This window comes from Podarcis pityusensis, assembly GCF_964106645.2.
Source record: "Podarcis pityusensis genome assembly, chromosome: 3".
In the NCBI taxonomy this organism is placed as follows: Eukaryota; Metazoa; Chordata; class Lepidosauria; order Squamata; family Lacertidae; genus Podarcis; species Podarcis pityusensis.
This window is the reverse complement of record NC_138026.1, coordinates 59,310,205-59,328,330: the sequence shown is the minus strand read 5'-3', so window position 1 is coordinate 59,328,330 and position 18,126 is coordinate 59,310,205. Positions and strand designations below refer to the sequence as shown.

Here is an 18,126-nt window from a genome sequence, read left to right as displayed (position 1 = left end):
AGGCTCCACTGTTAGAGACATTACTCTTTTGAATAACTGTTGCTGGAAACAGCAGGATGGGAGAGTGTTGGCGTCCTTGCAGTCTTGCTACATGCATCTGGTTGACTACTCCAACAAGAAGCTGGCCTAAAGGAGCCAAATGCCCTGATCTAGCAGGCTCTGAAAGCATTCTGGGAAAGAGAATATGAAATCTGAGTGAAAGGATAGTCAATGGAAGGTGTATAGCATTTCATGTTGGGTGGGGGACCCCTGGGCTGGGTGGGGTGAAATGAGATGAGAGCAAAGAGGGAAGGACTGTCTAAATGGGGGGGGGGGGAGTAGGGAGAGGATTAAATCTCCTTCCACTATCTTGCTAAAAACTAGTGGGTGGGAGGGGAGAAATTCCTCTCTCAGGGCACTTCAGTTAGGGCTCCAAAACGGTACCAACTAGGCTTAGGACAGTGCTTTAATTTAGATGCTGATTTCCCATCCCAGCAAAAGAAAGGTGATGATGATTAACTTTCTATATGCCCCTTTATCCGAGGAGCACAGGGCAGTTTACCATTTAAAAATACAAAAATGAATAACATAGTAACAAACAATGTACCCTCCTCCAGTTTAAAAGGCCACAGATTGTTTAATTAGTCAAAGACCTTGGAGAAGATGAATGTTTTTCCTTGGTGCCTAGTGTCATCTACCCTGTAGGCTCTTCGGTCACAGAAAGGGGCTGTGGCAGAGCACAAACTTTTCACTCAGAAGGTCACAGGTTCAATTCTCAGCAATTTCAAGCAGGGCTGGGACTGACTCCTGCCGGAAACCCAGGAGAGCCACACCACTATGGTGTAGAGTAGACCAAGTGTTGTTGAACTACAACTCCCATCAGCCCCTGCAAGCATGGGCAATAGCCAGGAGTAATGGGACTTGTAATTCAGCAATATCTGGAGGCCCAAAAGTTCCCTCAGTAAACAATACAGAGAAGAGGAATGGAAGAAGCAAAAGTCCTTAATTATGTGTGCCATTTTGTCATATTTCCTTGCCATGTTTTTCTCCCTCCCCTCAATACTACCTATTGAGGCACTACCACTCCCCCACCCACCCATGTCTGTTGGATCCTTCCCCATCCAAACAAACACCTCAGAACCTGAACCCACTTCAGTTTCTTCGTTTTCATTCCAGAGACATACTACTACCAACAAGTCCATGTAGCCTACATTACATTCCCCACAGGGAAATTAGACTCCCCACTCTCAGTGGGAAGTCTAGTCAATTAGCTATTTTGTTCATTCACTCTCCCTGGGTGCCTAACAACTAACATCTCAGTTAAAATCAGGCAGAATCTTATGCCCACACCAAAGGGACAACCCATTATGACCACCCCTTCTTATTATTTATTTAATTTCCTTACTGCCCTATACCCAAAGGTCTCAGGGCGGTTCTAGCTAATTGTCCAAGCAGAATCTCAAGGCAGCCTTCAGACTTCTTCAAGGCCCTGCCAGAAACTAGAGCAGTGGGTGGCACACAAGCCCAGGAATCAGGGCAGGTGGGCAGCTTAGGTGGAAACGGCTTGCCTTGCTGCAGCTGGACAATCTTTGAGACCTCTTGAAATGCTTGGCTTGACCTTGCTCCTGTTCAAGATAATTGCCATTTAAGTCTCTCTGTTGTTGAATATCAGCTATTGAAGAAACACTTTCTATGGCTGCCAATGTGCATTTCTCATGTACTAATTATATGGTACAATGACATTTCTGAAATTCTTTTACAATTGTGACAGAAATAATGGGGGTGTAAGAGAGGCATATCATTAACTAGCCGGAAAGCTTGAATAGAGAACAACTTTTATGTTGTTGGTGCACAAATAAACAATTAAACAGCAGTTTCAAAATAAATAAATACACATTTGATGTGTGAAAAAGAATCCAACTCTGAATTTTGTTGTCATTTGCTGCAGTAACTGCTGAGTAACATTTAAAGCCTTCATTCTTAAGAGATAGGGTGTGTACTAAATTTGCTTATCTTTCTGGTAGATAAAGTGCGCAATCAGCATTTAACCATCTGAGGGTTGATTGCGTATTTCTAATCCATCTGATTGGAGCAGGAACCAGCAAGCCACTCCAGTATCCCTGCCAAGAAAACTCCATGGACAAAGACAACAGGCATATAGTGCCTGGCAATGCTCTGGTCCATTGAGTCATGAAGAGTCGGACACGACTAAACGACTGAACAACAACAACAATCCACCTGATGTCTGTATATTCTCTCACCTGCAGGTTTGGAGAGTTGCTGATTGATTGTGTGATTTGATCAGCACTTGAATGATCAATACTTTTAACCTCCGACAGCAGTGGCGTAGCGTGGGTTGTCAGCACCCGGGGCAAGGCAAGTAATTCGCGCCCCCTAACCTAAGGGGGCAGAGAGCTGCGAGTGCGAGCGCCCCCCCCAGACGTTGCGCCCGGTGCGGCTGGCCCCCCCTGCACCCCCCACGCTACGCCACTGTCCGACAGCCTGTAATATCTTCAGTAAAAAGAAAGAACCCAGATGGTGCTGGATAAATGGAAAGGGGGGGGGGGGGACTCCTGAAATTCATAGGTATTAACCCTATAAGTAAGGTAAAGGTATTTTTTCTATGGGGTTTTTCTGAGGTTGTTTTAATTAGACCTTTCTTGTAGCAATCTACAGGAGAGGAAAAACACAGGAAAGACTCTAAAAGGAAGTGAAAACGGTATTTTTTGCTATGGAATATTTCAAGGATCACTTTGTTAGAATAGCAGCTAGCAGCTAGAGGGTTAATCCCAGCTTCCTTATATAAGCAGCACCTTGGTTGCTGCTGTGTCAGGTTACATACATTTGCTCTGACAGCTTTCATATGGACTACTTAAACATTGGAAACTGTTTAAGCTGTTTCTTCATATAGCACATTCAGGTAAAGTTAATATTTTTAATGTCTTAGATTATTTTTCATAGAACCATAAAATAAGGAATGTAGGAAAGAGTATTTAAGATTATAACAGGAGGTTACCATTTTTAAGAAAACCTGTTTTTCAGAGTCTCTAGTTATTACAGAAGCATGTTTAGAGGAAAGTGTCGAATATACTTGTTGCTGTTCTTAAAGAGAAATGAGGCTAAAAGCACAACACTATGTAGAAGAAAGCCCCTGTGTACAGATTTTCCTTCCTTTAAAAAAGAACAAAATTTATAAACTGCTTGATTCATCTAAGCAGTTTTCAGAAAGTACCTCCTTCCATATTTCCATTTCGGACTAAAACAAAGGGGCGATTTATGGTGCATAAAAAGGTTTAAAAGTATAACTGTCAATTTCTTTAATGCTGATCTTGTGAAATAACTGTCCAGAGTCCAGAAAGAAGTAACTGGCCAGAGTCCAGAAAGGGATGAAATAATCCACATGATAGTCATGTGATACAAGTCAGCTGATACAAGTGTGGACTTTGCCATCCCTTTTCCTCTCTTTTCTTAGCCTTATTGGGACTTTTTTCCTCTTTGCAGCAGACGAGCCCAGCAATGATTTCTTTCCCATCCCCATGGCATGTTTTTGTTTATCTCCTCCTGGTGGACCCAGGGGCCTCGGCCATGGACAAATACATTGCAGCAGTATACGAGCACTCAGTCGTACTGGCAAAGCCCACCCCAAAGCCTGTTTCTTCTGAAGAGGCATTAAAACTGATGAACAAGAACATGGACGTCTTGGAAGAGGCCATCAAATTGGCCGCAAAGCAGGTACTATTTGATAAAGTGCCTTGGTTTATCCTGTGGTGGAGAGATCATCAGCATTGTTTCTTTTGACAGGGTGCACACATCATTGTGACTCCTGAAGATGCCATATATGGTTTCAGATTCACAAGAGAAACACTTTATCCCTACCTTGAAAATATTCCTGATCCGCAGGTCGACTGGATTCCATGTACGGACCCAAAAAGGTGTGTTCGGATTTTGTTGGTTTCATATGCAGTCTTAAAAAACAAAATGAAAAAACACCCTATAAAGGCACTTAAGTATGGTGGCTTCTTCCATCCTTGTGGTCAGTGTTATAATGTATGTACAGCTTCAAATAAAGGTGTTTTGGAGAAAGAGAGGTTTCTCCAAAGCACCTGGTAACTGCTGGGAAGTCACATTTATGGACTGCACAATCTAGATGGCTGATTATCGGCAGGCAGAGGATCAAAATCAGGACTCCAAAAACCCTGTACAGTAGATTAGACTGGGAAATGGTGACTGTTCCAAGCTTAGCCCATAAGCTATGTCACTAAACAAGTAAGTCCTGAAAGACCTACATTGGCTCCTGGTGAATTTCCAAGCACAATTCGAAGTGTTGGTGCTGACCTTTATTTTATTTATTTTAAATTTTTTTTTTAATTCAAAATTAAAACAAAACATATTATCCAAAAATATATCATCCTTCCCCCCCCCCATTTTTCCTCCCTCCCCCACCCCCCCACAACCCTCCCACCCCCCGACTTCCCTCAGTTCCAGTCTTTGGTTTCTCTGAGACTGCTGTTTTCTGCATGTTACAAAGTTGTATAGATCCTCAAAGTATTTAGCTGATCACTATCAATAAAAAGTTTGTGAATGTTTATTCAAAACCTGTCAAGGAGTTCAGTTCACTTTGTTGCGTCTTCAAATACTTTGTAAAGGGTTCCCATTCATCTTTAAAGTCACAGTTATCCTTGTCCCATAGCTTATATGTCAGTTTTGCCAGTTCTGCATAGTCCTATTACGTTTTCAAGCACAATTCAAAGTGTTGGTGCTGACCTTTAAAGCCCTAAACAGCCTCAGCCCCGTATACCTGAAGGAGCGTCTCCACCCCCATCATTCAGCCTGGACACTGAGGTCCAGTGCCGAAGGCCTTCTGGTGGTTCCCTGCCTGCGAGAAGTGAAACTACAGGGAACCAGGCAGAAGGCCTTCTCAGTAGTGGCGCCCGCCCTATGGAATGCCCTCCCATCAGATGTCAAGGAAATAAACAACTATCTGACTTTTAGAAAACATCTGAAGGAAGCCCTGTTTAGGGAAGTTTTTAATGTTTGATGTTTTATCATGTTTTTAATATTCTGTTGGGAGCCACCCAGAGTGGCTGGGGAAACCCTAACTCTCCCCTAACACCTCATACACCCAAACATACACGCTTTACAAATAATATAGCAACATTTACTTCTTGGCTGTGGAAAACCTACAGCTTCAATCCCAGCTTCCAACTGCACACTTCTCAGGGCCAGAAAACGCAAGTGACAGAACAAAAGAGAGGGCGCTTTCATTTAAAAAAACATTTTGTGATGGATATCATAAGCAGCTGAGCAGGAAATGAGTTGAAAAATAAATATTTTGTGTGGGAAGGCTTTTAGGGGAAGCTATGTTCACTTAGGCAGGAATGTACTAACTGGCATAAAAGATAGCGAGAAAGATTGCACTTGGAGGCTGTGAAGGAAACTAACTGGGAAGAGTACCACTTCCCTGCTTCCTGTGTATTTTTTTTATTAATAAATACTTTAGAAAAGTTAGTTGGTTGTGGAATGTAATTGTACAGTATTTGGCTTCATAATGTCAGAATGTTGGGTTTAAAAAATAAAATAAAATAAACTAGCTTCTGAAACCATCCACAGTGACATGTGATGCTTGAGATGAGCTATTTATTTATTTTTATATCACATAACCCTGAATGGGTGGTTATGCTACATAAATGCAGAACAGAATGGGAAACTTAACAGACAGATTTTGCTTATAATGCAAAGTGCTGGCAGGGTGATGGTGGAAGGAATTTGGAGTGGAGAAGGAGGTTAAGCTCCACCACCCCACTCCACCCCAGTTCTCAGCCACCCACTGCGGAATCAACTTTGTAAGAAGAGGGAAAAAGCTGGGGTGCTGCAGTTATATATGTTGATGTGCAACATGTTGTTTTGTCCCATTTGCTTGAACCTTTTTTTAAAAAATATTTTATTAAGGATTTTCTTGTTTTACAGAAGTGTAGTGCCTCGTATTTTTTTTTCCATGTAACATTTTTACAAATCCGTTTCATTTGTTGAGGCATTAGGGGGAGAAGAAAAAAGAAAGAAAAAAGAAAGGGGGGGGTGGAGAGAGGGAAGATGGATGGGGGTGGGGTCGGGTGGCGGTGTTTCTATTATGTTTAATGTATGTAGAGTTTGGTGTCAGCGTTGCTTGTGTTGTTCACTTGTGTTCCTTTGGTGGTGAGAGAGGTTGTTGCTTGAACCTTTTGAGGGTTATATTAAATGCTACATAGAAGGTAAGGATGCTGCGATGCCTTTAAGGAAGAACAGCAACAAGAAGTTGCCAGCTTGGATACAGGAGCAGTGTTGGGAGGGTCCACTTAATTCCCTACCTCCCCCAAGCTATTTTTCTAACCACAGGGTGAATGCTACTGGGACAGACAACTCCCCATTTGCACGTGTTCAAAGCACATGCATCAACTGATGCACATGGTATTTTTGACATGGGAAGGGGGCAGTGTGGGATAGGGCAGAAAGGGGTAAGCTGGTTTTATGCACGTCTCACCAATGCGTGTGGCACCTCAGAATGCAATCCCTGTGTAAATTGTTGCCTGTACACATATCTTTTACCCACAGATAGAAAAATAACAGCTCAGATAAGGTAATTTTGAATGGATAAATGGCTGGAGCGAAAGGGTCAAACATCCCCATTTCTCTGACGTCCTCCAGTGGCTGCGTTTCATTTTGAAAAAATTGGGCGACATTTATCTCTATGTAAGGTCTAGTGTGGCCCAGATTATGTTTTCTACCTTCTGTCTATTTAGGGCCCCTCCAGATGGGTATTCTGCAACATGTCACTGATGCAGTAATACTTCATTAGTGGTGGGTTAGGGGATGACCCTCACATTGTTTCGCTTTATTAGCTGTTCTGCAGTGCTTCCTTTAGAGCCAGGGCTTTTTCGGCTGTGGCTCTGATCTGGTGGAACACTCTGTCACAAGAGACTAGGGCCCTGCGGGACTTGACATCTTTCCGCAGGGCCTGCAAGACAGAGCTGTTCCACCAGGCCTTTGGCCAGGGCACAGCCTGACTCCCTCCTTCAGCAACCTTCACAGAATCTCTAGCCCGATTGGTTGCCATCAGTTTGATTTGAATTAATTTTATAATGAATGATTTTAGAGTGTTGTGTTGTGTTGTACTGTTGTACTGTTTTATTGTTCTTAGCCACCCTGAGCCCGGCTTCGGCTGGGGAGGGCGGGATATAAATAAAATGTATTATTATTATTATTATTATTATTATTATTATTATTATTCCTCGATGTCACTGCTTTAGTGCTGTTGGGGGGGGGCACCCTTGCACGATGATGCAACAAAAGTGGGACCAAAACAAAAACACAAAAACTGGAACATTTGTGTAGATGGATGTGGGATTTCAGTTAGAAGCTATGGGACGTCTAAACAGCCCTGAAACTTTTGCAGGTTTAAACAATATTGAAAGCAGGATGGCATATAACTGCCCTGATGTCATCCTTAGCACAAATCATCCTTGTGTAATAAAATGGAAATCTGAAGGGGCCCTTTATTTCCTACAATCTGGCGGAACATGGGGCTGCTCTGCTATGAATGTTAGCATGTTGCCTCTCTGTTCAGGAGATTCAACTAGGTGGTCTACCAACGGATCTCTCTTCCTCTGAGTCCTTCTTTTCTCTGCTTTTCTGTGCTTAGATTTGGACCTGCCCCAGTGCAAGAAAGGTTGAGTTGCCTGGCAAGGCACAACTCTATCTATCTGGTTGCCAACATGGGAGATAAGAAACCATGTAATCACACAGACGCCAAATGCCCTAATGATGGTCACTATCAGTACAACACCAATATTGTCATGGACTCGAATGGAAAACTCGTGGCACGTTACCACAAGGTACCGGTAATTCATTTTTACAAACTGGGTATCATTGGCCCCCACCCATCCCCCAGTTATAATATTGTATAGGATGGAATTGTTTTATGAAGTGGGAAGAAAAGGCAAGAGAATGTAGGATGCATGCCACATTTTGCTGTCTATTGAAGATGTCTTCTGCTGCTGTTTTATTCTGTTCATTTTATGGGCCATTGTATTCCTTTTACTGTACACAACCTATTATTCATTTTCCTGTTTTTCTGTTATGGGTTATTCTCCTGTGATTTTGCAAGTCATTTAGAGGCTCCCTTGTGGGAAGCAACTAATACATTGAATACATAATAATGATCCTATTTTTATTAACAATTTATGCACAGACTACACAATAGTATAAGAACACACTGATGGCATTGGCATAGAAAGAACAACCCCGAAAGGTGGTTCAATTGAAACAAAAATAAAACCTTTTAAAAAAAGTTTTAAAAAGAATGTTCTTTAGCTTTTTTAAAAATAAAATAAAATATGCTTTTCAGGTTTATACATTTCACTAATTTTAATTTCATTTTAACATTTCAAAATTTGACTTCCTTCCCTCTCTTTCTGCGGTTCCTTATATTGATTTTTTATGTCTTCTGCATATCCAAATTAACTTAATTTGCTCATTTATCCATCTACTTTAAATATATACTCTTATAAAACTGCAGGTTATTACAACAATCCTGCCAGTGTGTTTACCTGTTCACAATTTAGCTGTCAATTTTCAATATGCCATTTCCATTCTTTTATAAAAAGTTTATTATCTTGATTTCTTATTCTTCCGGTAAGTTTGCCATTTCTGCCTATTCCATAAGTTTTGGTATCCATTCTTCCTTATTTAGCTTTTCATTAATTTAAATGAAAATTAAATAACTTGCAGTACACTTTGTAGGTCACTTTTAAGTACAATAGTTTCTTTTTAATATACCCAAGTACCTTAATGGTGTGTGGGTGGTGGTTGTTTTTTTTTTTTTTAAAAAAAGGTGTTATCTTTCCACAGTTCAATCTCTTTATGTCGGAACGCCAGTTTGATTCCCCCCCAGAGCCTGAATTGGTGACCTTCAATACTGCCTTTGGGAAATTTGGTCTTTTCACCTGCTTTGATATTCTGTTCCATGACCCTGCGGTGACCCTGGTGAGCAAGCTGCAGGTGGACACCATCCTCTTCCCAACAGCTTGGATGAACGTTCTCCCACATCTGACTGCTGTTGAATTCCATTCAGCATGGGCTATGGGCATGCGTGTCAATGTCCTGGCATCTAATACCCATAGGCCTATCTTGAAAATGACAGGTAATATACAGTTTTCAATAAGATTATGTATAACTAGTTATGCACTAGTTGGCTGGCCTCTCCCTTCTTAGGACCCCTCCAGATGGATGTCTTTGTTTTTGTTTTTTTGAGGGTGCATTCTGCAAGGTCACACTGATGCAATAATAAAGCATTCATGGTGGAGTTTTACTGGGCTGTCCAGAAATCATTCTGCTTTATTAGATGGTGCTTCCCCAATGTTACTGCATCACTTGCACTGTAGCATAACAAAAGGGGGACAAAAAAATAAACTGGAACTTTTGTGGCATAAACAGTTGCAGGATTTCAGCAGGGCATGCACTGATTGGAAATGAAGTAGATGCCAAGAGTGCTTTTAATGTATTTTTAATCTTTTGTTGGAAGCCGCCCAGAGTGGCTGGGGAAACCCAGCCAGATGGGTGGGGTATAAATAATAAATTATTATTAATAATAATATTATTCCATTATCATGATACCACTGAGAACACAAATCATTATGAATACACAATAAAAAGAACAACTGGAGGTGCGCTTAGTATGCCCGTTCCAAAATTAGGTTTGGAAAAGTTCATAGGACTTCTGAGTTGTGATCATGGCAGACTGGCTGTATTTGGCTCTCTTTTAAACAAAGGCAGACAATTTTTGCCTCTGATTTGGCCTTTAGTTGCTATAAAGAGCCTCTGGGCCCGAGCTGTAGCAGAACTTCTGCTTGATCAGGTTGTCAGCGATGCCAACTGGAGGCTTTAATTTTTGTTTCTTCACTGGGCTGAGTCTGGACCAAGAAATCTGTTTCATCCTAAGTCTGGGAAGAAGGATATTCGTCTCAGTGTTCCCCCTGCCTGACAAAGTGATAATCATCACACCCAGATCGAAAGGAGTACAGCATGTGGGTTTTGGGTATGCGAGACTATGTGTTGGTCAACTTAAATGGGTGTTGTCTGTGGTTATGGCAGGACGGGCAATATGAAGCAGCTGCTTCTGTCTTTCTGTTTTGTGTCATTCTTAGGCAGCGGCATCTATGCACCGGATGGATCCCGAGCATATCATTATGATGCAGAATCAGAGAAGGGGCATCTTCTGGTTGCAGAGCTCGATTCCCATCCTTCTCTTTCTCCTACCCATCCTGCCCCAGTGAACTGGAGCTCGTATGCCACAACTATCAAACCGGTCCCCAAAGACGGTGATTTCACAGGATTGATTTTCTTTGATGAATACGCTTTCTCTGAACTCGCCAAAGAAGCTGGCAATCTTACCGTCTGCCAGGGAGCTCTCTGCTGCCATTTGAGCTACAAAATGACAGAAAAGCAAGAAAATGAAGTTTATGTGCTAGGTGCATTTGACGGCCTTCATGAGGTCGAAGGAAATTACTACTTACAGGTCTCTTTTTATCTTCTTCTTATGAGGGAAGATGGGATCTCATTTTTATTCATCATCGGAGAGAGGGGAGAGAGGAGGAAGTTCTAGATATATTGCCGTATATTGCCATAGAAACATAGGTCGTGATCTGGCTCAAGTTAAGCACTTTTAATATAATGTCCTACAAATTTCAGCTGGAGAGTTGAATTTAATTTTCCAGTTTAAATTACTGGAATTCCATTGCTTCCCAAGACGGAGGACAACAACAACACAACAAAAATATGTGCTTCCTTCTTGGCTGGCTCGTGCCCAAAATAAAGGAAAGAAGAAAACCTAATTCCAAAGTCTTAGTAACTTGGTTGTAGCTAGGTGAACTTGGAACAAAGTTCTGATGAGTTCAGTGAGGCTTACTCCAAAGTTAGTGTGCACAGGGCTGCAGTCTAAATATGGCCTTCTAGCCCCATGAAACGCTGTCACTGATAATTAAGACTGTGATTTTATATGGTATGTTTAGTTATTTAGTTTTGAAGTAAAGAGATATGCACCTGTTTCATAATTTTGGAGACCAATGTGCCTATAGTTGTGTGTGGAAGTACACTGGAAACTAGGTGAGGGCTGTCAAATGTAAGAAATCAATGTTGGCTTTTTGACTTCTTACATTTGACATTTGTAGGATGTTCTTGTTGCAGCTAATACCATCAAGGAAACTTCTTGAATCAACTGAGTGAGCAGTTGGGCGGGTTATTTATTTATTTATTTATTTATTTATTTATTTTTATTCAATTTATAGCCTGCCCTCCCTCCCAAAGGAGTCCAGGGCAGCAAACCACAATTGATTATAAAGCATATTTAAAAACAATTCCAACACAGATATGGACTGGGAAAGATCTCTACTTAAAATGCTTGTTGGAGGAAGGTAGTCTTCCATTGGTGCCAAAAAGACAACAGAGATGGAGCCTGTCTAATCTTGAAGGGGAGAGGATTCCAAATTATTAAGTGCAAGAATACTAAAGGCCTGAGTCCTACATGGTGCAGAATGGACTTCCTGATAAGATGGTATCTGCAGGAGCCCCCCCCCCAAAAAGTGCGGTGATCACCTGGGTATATAAAGGGTTTATAGCTCATATAATACTGTATTAGTACTGCAACAGTTCTTATTGTTCTTATACTGTAACCAACTTGGTTGTATTTTAAATCAGAGCCATGGTTGTGATGGTACAGCAGCAGTAAAATTTATATTTATTCTGAGTGCTCTCCCAATACATTGCTCTTCTTCCTTTTAGATATGTACATTGCTGAAGTGTGCAAGCACAGACCTACAGACCTGTGGCCAGCCTGTGACAACTGCTCATACCCGCTTTGATTTCTTTTCTCTCAGTGGCACATTTAGCACTAACTATGTCTTCCCAGAAGTCCTGCTCAGTGGAGTTCAGTTGGTGCCTGGAGAATTTCAGGTAGGGCGGTGTTTTCTGGCTGAGATGGAAAAAGCCTGTGGCTGTATGGTATCAGAATGGAAACAAATTCCTTTAAGGACGTTATCATAAACAAAGTTCAGGTGGCTCAGTAGCCTTTTCAGGACAAGAGTGGGCTTCTGAAAGAAATCATGCTACCTCTGTCGTGCCTTCAGCTGTACAGGGAAATCTATGGGGGCCGCACAGACTGTTGAATACGGCCTTGGTTATTAGGCCAGGAAAGTTACTAGCATGGATTATTATTTTTTACTGGCCTACTAAAAATTGTCTTCTACCAATTGGCTTGGTAGAGGAGAAACAGATCTCGCCATCCCTTCTATGATAATTCACTTTTCTGAATGGATTTCTACATATATTTGCCTATATAGTTCCAAAGGGAAGTGCAAAGGGAAGCATCAGAACAAACAGAATTTCCTTCTCTTCCCCTCCAGCAGACACCCTGCACCATCTCCAAATCCAGTGCTTCTTTCTGGGGGGGACGCAGGGGTATGCATACCCCTGAACAGTTTGTGAATCTTTGTACTTTTGTCCATTTACTGTATTTATTTTTCCCGATTTGAACTATGAAATGGTGATTTATTTATTTTTTGTGAAAATGAGAGTACCCCTACTAAACATTTTTTTTAAGAAAAAAAGCGCTGCCCAAATCTGATCTGGAGGGTTGGGAAAAACCTTCAGAACAGATTTAAGAGGGACACGTGTGCAGAAGGAGGGATGGGGGGAGAATGTTCCATTGTGCGAGGGAAATTATTGTTCTAACAGAATGTTCACTTTAGTGCTATGTTGCATAAAACCTATAATATTGATATTGTGTGCAACTATTACTTTGTAACTGTTCCCTCCTCTTTTTGTTCTCAACTAGGTTTTGAGTGATGGACAGCTGGTTACTCAGAATGGTACATCGAAGCCAGTCTTAACGGTGACACTTTGGGGCAGGTGGTATGAGAAGGATCCTCCACATCCCTACATACTCAGTGAGGTTCTTTGAGATGTTCTGAGCTGGACAGTTCACAACTGTGAAAGAACGCAAATTGCTTTTTGTTGACTCTGACATGACTGGGCTGCTACAGCTTGCTGTGATGGTCACATAGATTCTTTTGCTTAGTTGTTGACCGTCAAATCCCAAAGAACACAAATTCCTCGAAGATTGCATTAATAAAGGCCAAAGAATTAATTTTAGCTACTCATCTTTTATTCTTCTTCAAACAGGAACACTTTCTGAGTTTCCATTTTCTTATTTCTGAAATTCCCTGGGGTCCTCAGTTGTTCACTTCTATCACAGAACTAGGCTGCTGCATATTATGTGCATCATGAATATTCTGGGAGAAAAAATAGCTCCAGTGACAATCTTATTTTGATGACGTTAAGGTGATGCTGCACTTCACAGCTGCAACAGGGCATGGACTACTGCGAAAATGGCTTTATACACCATGTAGTTAAAGTTCATGATTTCCCTCCAAGAGGTCTGGGTGTTGTATACTTTAAGCGTGTTAAGGGTGCTGGGAAATATAGCTTTGTGGTGGGCAAACTACAGTTCCCAGAATTCTGTGAGAAAAGTCATGTGCTTTAAACATACAGTGTATACACAGGATTTGCTATATAACTGGCACTCTTGTTTTCCTCAAAATGGAGGATAGATTTTAAACTGAAAGTCAGAAGAGAAATGTCATGATAGGCAGCAGAACATGCTAAGAATCCTCCTGTGATCAGGATTCCTGTCTTATCAGAGTTCTCCAGTTGCAATGAGGATTTTACACTCTTAACATGGAAAGGAATGATATAGCTTGCACACAGAGGGACATTGCAAGTGTCCCACCCCAACCCCACACTTACCCTATAGGTGTTTGCCTCAAATGTTTCACGCGGGCTAGTATCTTGCTAGAAAACAGTGGGTGGCATCCAGTGTCACGTGATCAGGCTTCCTCTTCCTTTCGTCTCCCCTCCCCTCCTCTCAGATTTGCTCCAGAGGTTCTGGAGCAGATCTGAGATGTGTGTAAAGATTTGGGGGAAGTCTGAACCACTTGTGCATAGATACTGTGGGTCACAATCCGATGCCCTATGTGCCTTTCAAGTCAGCAGTGACATGATGATGAGGCTGCCTTCACACCACCCACTTCCGTCTATAAAATGGCTGCAAAAAATCTTCCAAAAAAGGAAGTATTGAAATATTATTGAATCATTTTATCTGGTCACCCTGATGCTGCAAAAAGGACTCAACACGTACACAGGAAGGAGAAAGCCTGACTTATTTTAAGAATATTTGCTCTCTGAATGGTTTGCGTATCAAATGAAAGTGTCAACATCAAATGCTATCTATATATCCCCTATCACTGCTCCAAAAGGAGTTCCATATGGTGTCACAATGAATTATGAATGCAAGGATAAGTTACTATAGCTCTTCCCCGGCTGGAACAAATTGCTTTCTTCTTGTCAATATCTTCCCTTAACAACCTTTTGGTGTTGCTGGGGTAAACAAGAAGCACCTGCTTCTGCTTCAGGGACGGCAGCGCTCTCAAAATCTTAATCCTTCGATGCTGAAATGAATGTCAAACTATATTAGCACTGCAAAGTGCAGCTCATCGTGTTAAGTGTCGTTTGGCCTGGAAAGGTTTGGGCATCAAAACACAACAACGATGAAATGCTTTTTAATTGCTTGCACAGCATTGCAAAACAAGTAACATTTTCAAGCTGGTAATATTTAAAGGCTAGTCTGCCCTGTGCTTGTAAAAGAGTTAATTAACTTTCTCGACAAGGGTGGTTCATGAGTCAGAGTAACTACTGCAGAAGGACTTAAAATGAGCAATGAGAAGCTGAGAGAGAAAGATTGAATTCCATGGGCTCTTACACGGTTTAAATGGGCTATACAGTGGTACCTCTGGTTACATAGGCTTCAGGTTACACACTCTGCTAACCCAGAAATAGTGCTTCAGGTTAAGAACTCTGCTTCAGGATGAGAACAGAAATCATGCTCCGGTGGCGCAGCAGCAGCAGGAGGCCCCATTAGCTTAAGTGGTGCTTCAGGTTAAGAACAGTTTCAGGTTAAGTACGGACCTCCAGAACGAATTAAGTACTTAACCTGAGGTACCACTGTACCCTTTTTGAGATCAAATCGGAAAGTTCACTGCTACTGATGGGTTCACCTGCAATGGTGGTGTCAGGGGCTGGACTGAGGAGGAATGGTGGGGGACGCCACCCCTTCTCCTGAATCTTCCTGACCACAGGAGGACAGTACAGTATAGATTTAGAACAGTGGTTTGCAGAGGGGCATAGTTCAGAGGCTGCAAAGGGCAGAAGCTGGGAAATATTGGAAGAGGAATAGCAGGAAGAAGAAGAAGCACCAGGGAAGAGACAGCTGACAGACTCGGTGTCCTTGAAAAGCATTCCTGACCCCCTCCCCCTCCCAGGACCAGGCGGGCATTGCAGGTAGTAGAACAAAGAGCTCAGAGGCAGAAAGCTCAGATTAGCCCATGCAGGGGTGATGCAGAATAGGGATGATGTAGGGGAGTGGGACTTGGAGCAATGCCATCATGGCATAGAGACTACATCCCTTTCTCTCTCTCTGTGAATACTGAACAAATTACATGGTAAGGCCTCTTCACATTATCTGCTTTCTTTTGGCTGCCCCCGGGGGAGGGATAGTATTCCCTGAGCCTTGACAGGTGGTGGGACTGTTGAGATGGCTCACCTTTGGTAAGTGATGAAATCAATTTATTTGCAGGATAGCCCTACCTCAAATGTGCCCACACAACTGCTTCAATCTGCAGATCTGGCACTGTTACAGGTGCCACATAATACTTGTTCCATGTCTGTAATAAATTGATATTTTAGTGCCATATCACCCACGCTTCGGAACACCCAGCCAATTGGCATCAATGAGGTGTCTTCACTTGCTAAAAACATTTAGGCAAGCCTTTCCAGGCATGCAGAATGTTAGCATTCAAAATTCATGCTTTTCCAAATGTTGTGATGCAGTTCTCCAAACAACGTTTACAAAAATGCATATGTTACAGGGAAGTGTGCATAAAAATGAAGTTATGGGTGAAAATAACATATGGAAGTTAATTCTCTGGGACAAATTGCTTGCAAAAAATGTGTGCATTAGTCAAAACCGCATCCAAAAATGTTTTAAGAATTTGCAAAGGCTGAACAATTTTCATGGCTTTTTAAAATAGAATAATTGCTGCAGGAATGTGAAGAACTGAATTTCAGATGGGAAAAATGAGAAACTGAGACACTGAAATTGACAGATCCATCTTTACTGTTAATCCCCCGGCAGATGAACAGTGTGGTTTTTGTGGAACCTCACCAGCTGAAGACTCCTAGCACTGGACTTAGCACAGCATACATCCCCCCCCCCCGAAAAAAAACCCTTTGTTTGTGAAATCATCACAGGGGCCTTATCTGCTGGTAGTCTTGGGCTTGCCACACGATGGGGTGGGCTCCTGCCAACCTAGAGTTTAAAAGCACACCAGTGCAAGTGGATAAATAGGTACTGCTGTGGTGGGAAGGTAAACAGCATTTCCGTGCACTCTGGCTTCTGTCATGGTGTTCCGTTGCATCAGAAGCGGTTTCGTCATGCTGGCCACATGACCCGGAAAGCTGTTTGTGGACAAACTCCAGCTCCCTTGGCCTGAAAAACAAGATGAGTGTCGCAACCCCATAGTTGCCTTTGACTGGACTTAACCGTCCAGGGGTCCTTTACCTTTTCACCTCAGGCCTAATTGCCCATTCAGAAGGGAAGACAGAAAGAAGACAGGAATAATTATTTTGGTGATGGGACATAAGTTAAAGTGCTACGTAGACATTTTGGGCATTTCTGTAATTTTACCCCTAATTTCCTGACTCTCTGAGACAGGGAGTAAGTCTGCAATCCTATAACCATTTATGTGAGAGTAAGTCCCATATAGACATGCATAGAGTTGCACTGTGACTTCCTTTTTTGCCATTGGGAAAAGTAGACTTGGAGGATGAGTGGGAGTCAGAATCAATTGGGACTTGGAGCATTGCAGAGGGATTGTGCTGGGCCTTCAGGAGAATGTGGAGCCGGAGTAACGATTTGAGGAAGGAAATTACATGTCTTAGCAATGAGAGAGTGAATGGCTTTGGCAGCAGGGAATGAGGTGGAAGCGAAAGGACAATGATGTGGTAATGAAGGTCCAAAGAGAAGGTGGCAGAAGAAAGCAAGGTGGAAAACAATCACAACATGAACTGGAGGATAGGTTGGAAGGGGCAGAATTTTGCAACAGGAGAAATGCCATGGCTGAGCTTTTTGTTTTTGTTTTAAAGAGGGGCAGGGAGTAATGAAGCATAAACAGGGGTGTGAAATTTTGGTTTGGGAGACCAATAGTCAGAAGTATTTTTAAAAAGATAATGGAGACTGAAAGGCAGACATTCTCCACCCTCATCCTTCTATCACGGAAGGAGTCTCCATCCCCATCGTTCAGCCCGGACACTGAGGTCCAGCTCTGAGGGCCTTCTGGCGGTTCCCTCACTGTGAGGAGTGAAGTTGCAGGGAACCAGGCAGAGGGCCTTCTCAGTAGTGGCGCCCATCCTGTGGAACACCCTCCTATCAGATGTCAAAGAAATAAACAACTAGCTGATTTTTAGAAGACATCTTAAGGCAATCCTGTTTAGGAAAGTTTTTAATGTTTGAGATGAGGAAGTGTTTTTAATATTCTGTTGGGAGCCGCCCAGTGTGGCTGGGGCAACCCAGCCAGATGGGTGGGATATAAATAAATTATTATTATTATTATTATAGCACAAAAGCAAAGGTAACCATGTCCAGTAATCTAAACTGGAGATGAGGAAGTGGCATCCAGGTTAGCTGACATTGGAGCTATGGATGCAGTCGGCATTTAGTTATAGGCTGAACAGAGCTTCCTCAAATGACCACTGGTATTTTCCAGAATTGGCACTTTCCACAACTGGTGCTTTCTGTGGTTTCACAGGTGGGTTGATAGTAATGCTGCTGTGCTTGAAACACACTCACATTTTGCTGTCCAGGAAAACTATAAAAAACACACACAACCAAACCAGTTCTGTAGGTTTTCCATGTGATTAATATTTAGCTAGGGAAAGGTAAACTGTGGGACAACTCGAAAAATAAAGGGTGTTAAAAAGTTTTACACTGAATTTTAATGTAATGAA

General features: G+C 42.1%; 1 protein-coding gene across 2 annotated transcripts; it reads left to right on the top strand.

Annotated features, from left to right (window-relative positions):
• The first annotated feature begins 2,121 nt into the window (after positions 1–2,121).
• VNN1 (vanin 1) lies at positions 2,122–13,158 on the top strand. Of its 2 annotated transcripts, none has more exons than XM_080998756.1 (8): positions 2,122–2,246; positions 3,481–3,711; positions 3,781–3,911; positions 7,655–7,847; positions 8,863–9,154; positions 10,158–10,528; positions 11,791–11,961; positions 12,842–13,158. In XM_080998756.1, exons 2-8 carry the CDS (start codon positions 3,496–3,498, stop codon positions 12,965–12,967), a joined length of 1,500 nt encoding a protein of 499 aa, XP_080854882.1. In that variant the 5' UTR covers positions 2,122–2,246; positions 3,481–3,495; the 3' UTR covers positions 12,968–13,158. The 2 variants fall into 2 exon arrangements, with proteins under 2 accessions (XP_080854882.1, XP_080854881.1); XM_080998755.1 differs by lacking the exon at positions 2,122–2,246 and adding an exon at positions 2,813–2,899.
• Positions 13,159–18,126: the final 4,968 nt, after the last annotated feature.